The sequence below is a fragment of the Callorhinus ursinus genome, unplaced genomic scaffold (genome assembly GCF_003265705.2).
Source record: "Callorhinus ursinus isolate GAN/ISIS: 27379988/994484 unplaced genomic scaffold, GSC_fseal_2.0 scaffold12, whole genome shotgun sequence".
NCBI lineage: Eukaryota > Metazoa > Chordata > Mammalia > Carnivora > Otariidae > Callorhinus > Callorhinus ursinus.
Window position 1 is genome coordinate 23,289,158 of NW_027397074.1, and position 6,367 is coordinate 23,295,524.

A 6,367-nucleotide genomic window follows, 5' to 3' on the forward strand; every position below is an offset into this window, starting at 1 on the left:
CTTTAGAATCTTTTAGCAGGTGATTCGGAGCACATTACCTGGCGGCCATCCTGCTGTGGTGAAATGCTGGCATTTCACGAAGGGCGAGGCTCCTGGGTGCCCCACACTAACGCTGGGGGCTTATGTGCTCTTCAGCAAGTCATTGGACTCCCCGTTCTTTTCCCTGTTAAAAGAGGTCTGTGCCTTGTTCCTGAATGTCCTGACATGGTAAACATCAGAATTAATTTTTTTTAAGAAAAAGAGAACCACAAAAATGCTATCGAATTGATGTGTGTGCCACTTATAGAGATCGTTTTTAGGAACATGTTCAATCTGAGTGACACTTTAAAGAAAAAGAATGCATGAGTATTCCATGATGAACTCATGGTATTTTCTTCCCTTAGATTACCTTTCTCATCCTCTTCACATCTCTTTTGATAAATGGGTCAGACACCATCACCCCCATTTTACAATTGAGGCAATGAGAGTTTAAGTGCCCGACCGTTGCCAGTGACCAAGGTGAGAACGGGACTTAAGGCTCCTGTCCGAGCCTGAGCTTCATTTTTACCTCCTCCTTAGGGCCAAACTGCTACCTCAGAAACTACCTTTGTCCTTAGTTCCCCTGGCTGTAAAATAGGGTCATATCATTTCAGTAACAGGCCATCACTCTTAGAACTAAGATTGTACTATCTCAGGAATCAGAGCCCTGAGTGCTTGTGGCATAAAAATGCTTTATACACTTAGCAAAACATTAGAACTTTTCTAATGGGTGGGGGGGAGGGGCTTGAACTGGCTTGTTGATGCACCTTGTCTACGAAGCAGTGGGAAAATCTGAATCATCCCTGACCTAGGATGTGGACTTTGGCAGATGAATCTGAAGGCAGAAATGTTTCCAGATCCATTCTGATTCAGTACGATACTGGACAAGTTTTAGAAGTCCTTCTTTATGGCATTCCCTTGCTATCACTATGGGCTATTTCCTTCACAGTGCTTCTATTTTTTAATCAATGGAAATTACTCATCACGATTAAAAACTTGTGTGATTATTTTTCCTATCGCAAAATGGAAATTGTTGGAAAATTATTCTGAACTACTTTGCTCTACATTTAGCCTTTAATGTCTTGATAGAAACATAAGGAGATGCTGAAGCCATGTCATTAACATGTCATTTGCTTCCCTGTTACTTGCCTGACACACAACCCACACCGAAAAGTGTTGCACTTGTCACTCTAAGATCAGTTTTAGGCTATTCATGTTTGGAATGTTGGTGAAGTGAAAAAAAAAAAATGAACGAATACCTATGACAGTATTCACATATTTTGGCCTAAGAAAACATCATTTTTGCCTGTTTTTCGATGGTCATCGTATGCCAAAATTATTCACTGCTGTCTCTTTAATCCCTCGCACAGGGCCAGGCATATAGTGGGTACTCAGTCCCTGCCAAATGAATACATTGGTGTGCTAGGAAGAGGAACACGAGAGCAGTCTTATTCTTTAACTAAGAAACATGGACAAAGAATTTTCCTACTTCATGATTAAGGTATTACTGGATTAGAAGTCTCCGGAAGAAAGTCTCAGATGAATTTGTGCTCATGAGCCTCCTTTCCAGCCATTTCCAATCAGAGAAAAACAGGTGGGAAAAGTCACGAGTGCCAAGGATAAGAAGGACGCTTCTGCCCAAACGGAGGCTCTGCACAGCCGCCGATGTAAAAGGAAAGGAGTGGTCGTCTTGTTTGTTAGGACGCCTGTTTGATCTTACCTCCCAAGTAACACAGATGCCAAAAATTATTACTTTGGGTGTGGAAACCGCCTGTGAATACACATTCACACATTCAAGCTAAGATTATACTTAAAGTGCTTCCTGATGGTGATACTTAATTCTAAAAGTGGGGCAGTGTGCAGTCCACCTTCTAAATCTAACGTTACAATCATCTTGGGTTATTTTTATAGCCAACTAAATGAGAAAGTGTAATAGGATGAGGTAGGTAAATTTAAGTTTCTAGAAGCAATTGTGTTTTCATTGTGTTCTACCCTGGAATGTTTTTTGTTGTGGTTTTGTTTGTGAACCAAAGCAAACTAACATTTCTGTGAAGTTTATGGTATTCTAGAGAGGAAAATTCTTGGTAGAATGTTTTTTTTTTAACTTCTAATATTTCCAACCTAAATGAAACTTTCACAGATCAAAAAGAGTACGAGACATGTTAGAATACTAGGAGCTCTTCTGTGAGGGGAAGGCCAGGTGTTGGTATTATAGTACTATTATTCCCATCCCCATGGAAAAGGTCAAGTGTAGTTCCACTCTAGGGTACTTTTGTTTCTTCATTAGAAACATTTTAAATTTAACAGAATTCATTTTTGAAAAGTTATATGTACAACTTAAATGTCATAAAGGGTACTCAATTCTGTCCCCAACTGTACCTGGGCACACATTCAAACCGTAACGTTTCCTCATCTTTATTAGTATCATTTCTTAACAGTCTTGCCATTACTACTGCATGAAAACTCTAAAATATATTTACCTGTTTTCTTGTTTGAGTATATAGTTCCTATATGTTGCTATCAATAAAACATTACCAATGGAATCATATGCCAATTTAAACTTATACCACTTCAGGGGCGCCTGGGTGGCTCATTCGGTTGGGCATCTGCCTTTGGCTCAGGTCATGACCTCAGGGTCCTGGGATCGAGCCCCACGTCGAGCTTCTTGCTCATCGGGGGGCCTGCTTCTCCCTCTCCCTCTGCCTGCCACTCTGCCTGCTTGTGTGCGCGCGCTCTCTCACTCTGTCAAATAAATAAATAAAATCTTTAAAAATAACCTTATACCACTTCAACAATAATGCAGTGTTATGTTTAGGAGCCAAGCTTCTAGAGTACTATACTATATCCCATATTGTGTAATGTATTATTAGGAAGGCCTGCTTTTTCCCCAATACTTCAAGTTCTGTGAAATTATGAGGTGCTTTAGTTATAGCTTGATTCTCACCTCATATGAGAAAAAGTTATAATCATGTTACCATGGTTGGCTTTGTGTCTCCCTAGGCTTTAGTGCTGTGGTTCTTTTTGGAAGGACTTGGGTCAGGAGTTGGAGAAGAGAAAAAAATAGTGGACCTGTTTGTTCTTTCATTTAAATATGATACCAACCCTTTGCTGCTTGTGCTTTTTGTTAGCTCTTTTGTAGCATTTATTTTGGAGGCCTCATCTCCCCGGTGCAGTATTTTCTAAAACTGAAAAGAAAAATGAAGAATGGTAGAACCTAGGAAAAGAGCTCAAAGTAGGGAAAATGGACTGAGGGAAGGGGTAACTGTCATTCAATCCTATTGTGAATTTATGTCATTGCCTAAGGGGAAATTTGGATTCATTTCAATAACTAGGGAAGTAGTTAACCATTCAAAAACTCATTCAAACGACCAAATGAGAATTCTTATTGGTACTGCATTTCTCAAAATAAGTAGGCCTTACTCCCCCATCTGTAGATCATTTCCAAAATTGTATTACTGAAACGCTTAAACTTTAGTACTTAGAACACTGATGGCAGGATATACGTCGTCGACTGATGATGCCATCCTCCAAGAAGCTGTCTTAGACATTATCTGAGAGTATCATCCCCTGTAGTAAAAATTTAAAGTTCTAATCATTTGGCTCTATACAAAGTGGGTAATTTTTCAGCTGTAAAAGTGGTCACAAAGCTTTATTTGCTTCCTCTTTATTTTCAAAAATGTATATGGAGATGAATGTCATTAATGTTTATAGAATACGTGCAGCACTAGGTACCTACAGATGGGTTACCCCATCTTATAGGGCAGGCCTCCAAGAAAATCACCGTACAGCCTAAATCAATTTTATTCTCTATAAAAGCCATTCAGACTTCTACTTGATTCTGCTTCTCATCTTCAAGTAATTCTCTTTTCCATTCCAAGCATTTGCATGGTTATCTTTAAGCAATTTATTTTTGGATGCTTTGTAAAGAAATTCCTGTCCTTTAAATCAGCTAACAAAATTCATACATGTAATTTGTATCGAGTGGGGTTAATTTTCCCCTCATTGAATTGTGCATAGAAGAAGATAGATAGTATTTGGGAAATTTTATACCCCCCCCCCACCTTTTTGGCGGATAGGTACAGCATACTGGCTAGGGATGCAGATCCTGGAGCTAGAGAACACTGGCATTGATATTTGCTAGCTGTGCGATCTGAGTCAGATGATTTAGTCTTTCTGTGCCCTGATTTCTTCTTCCGTAAGATGGAAATACTAATATTACCCTACATAGATAGGGTTGTTGTTAGGAATGAGTTAATACATGTAAAGGACTTAGAACTCTTGGTAAGATCTTGCTGAAAAAGCCAAATCATTATTTCATAGTAAGATTTCTTTGTATATGTAAACTAGACTTTTGCCATGCATATTAGCTCATTAGCCAGACTTTAAAAAAGGACCAGTAGCCTGGGCTTAAAAAGGCAATACCACAGTTATTTCAAAATCCTAGTCAGTTGTGCAGTTTTTATTTGCTGTGTTCACTTTAACTCTGGTCTCCTTAGGATGAATTTTCATGACTGAAAGTGCTTTAACTGACTACTGGTATAGTTTACATGAGTTTTTTAAAGTTTTATAAACTCCACGAGTGATTTTTCTTCTACGAGTGACATTACTCTCAGTTTAAGAGTGACACTTCCGAGCTGATGGAGGGAAGAAGATCTGGTCTCTTTCATATTCCAAGAGAAACAGCCGCCTTGGGAGAAGCTGTCAGGCAGGCTTCAAGGCTTTCTGGCCCGTGAGACACTTGCTCACCAGTTTCCATTAATCTGCTTTGCAGCTTGCGGTGCCCCACAATGACGAGTGGACCCGCTTTGCCAGGACCCTCGTGGAGATTCGTGCTAACAGAGCTGACAGTGAGGAGGAAGGCACCGTTGAGTTATCTGCCTAGTGGAAACGAACCACCCGACCCCAGCCCCGACCTTCGCCTTCTAGAACTCGGCTCTGCCGTCGTCGATCCCACTTGCATTCAGCGTCCACTCAGCATCAGTGTTGCGTGACCTTTCGGGTGTCCTATTGTGCTGGCTTTGCTCCAAGTATTCCAAATGTATCCCACCCCGCTTTCCACTGACCTGCCATTCACCAGAGCCTTTCTATCTTTGTATTTCTGTCTCAAAAATTGGGGGGGTGGGGTGTAGGCTTTACGGGTTTAGTTGTTGCCTTTTAACTACTTAGTAGCTGTATTTAATAGCTGGAAACCTCTGGTTAAATTTGTTCTTACATGCACTTCTGGCATAGTCCTATTAAATCCATATGAAGCCAGATATGATTAGGTGCAGATGTGGTGTGCTTCATGATATGGTACAGGGCCAAAGACTTGAGATGTGGTGTTTTACATGGTGACTCACATTATGGATGGATTTACTAGAAGAACATTGCTGCTCCTTATTTATTGTGGTGTGCTGCATGGAACATATTTATTTGAAAGCATTAAAATAAACGATCCTAGAGCATGTGCATAATGAGAGGACCGTATTGTCTCTCTGCTGCTGTTGAGGTTACATTAAGTTCCAAATAACAATTACAGTATGCCGGTTCTACTGAGGACAAGAAGTCTTTAGAGGTTTGCTGCAGTGAGCGGAATGAATTTTAATGCCTATTACTTCTAGGTACTTTAACAATATTTCAAGTGTAGTTGACCATTGATACTTGTCATTCAAGCTAACACAGTCCAACAAAAATCTATGGTTCCTGAATATGACACCAGTATTGCCAATAAAATGTTCCAAACCAGGTCTGCACCAGCGTGGATAAATCCTTTGCTTGGGGAAAGCCTGACTGGAATTTTGCTATGACAAGAGGGTGGGGGAGATACGTTAAGGCCATGTTAAAGATTGATAATGAACTAACAAACAGGCAGCCAGCCTGGTTGGACTTAAACCAAGACTCTGGTTTTATTTTTATGAGGGAAAGTGTGTGGTTTTTTGGAAAGCTTTCCCTTATCTCCTTCACCAGAGCCACTCTTTGCCCAAAGACAGTCTCAAATGTTGGAGTAAGGAAAACAGGTTAAGGTGAACAGATACCAAATGTTCTGCACATTTCTTCCAATTTTTAAAAAATTTACACCAGAAAATTGTTTATTGCTATTGGACTAGGCAATATGTCTATAAACAATTTTAATAGAAAATTTTCTAAAAAGTCATTTCATGCCTCGAGAGAATTCAAATAAATAGTGGTTGAGTCATGAAAAACATCTGAAGACAGACTTCTAGCTTTTCAGGAAGAGAATCTCCATGGTGCTTTGGTGGTAGGGACTCCTTTAACTGAGATTTCTTTTAAAAATAATGGCATGCTTTTGCTCTAAGTGCCCTATGGTATATAGATATTGAAATTCTTTGAAGGCAGGAATTAAATTTTT

General features: G+C 39.8%; 1 protein-coding gene across 4 annotated transcripts in view; it reads left to right on the plus strand.

The window, feature by feature from the left end:
- DYNC1I1 (dynein cytoplasmic 1 intermediate chain 1) overlaps nucleotides 1–5,831 on the plus strand; it is a 306,473-nt gene extending 300,642 nt beyond the window's left edge. For 2 of the 4 annotated variants that reach the window (XM_025872919.2, XM_073898848.1), the window contains one exon: nucleotides 4,790–5,831. In XM_025872919.2, the coding sequence (XP_025728704.1) occupies nucleotides 4,790–4,900 (111 nt within the window). In that variant the 3' untranslated portion in view covers nucleotides 4,901–5,831. The remainder of the gene's footprint in view (nucleotides 1–4,789) is intronic. The other 2 variants (XM_073898846.1, XM_025872923.2) reach the window with 1 other exon arrangement.
- The last annotated feature ends 536 nt before the right edge of the window (nucleotides 5,832–6,367 follow it).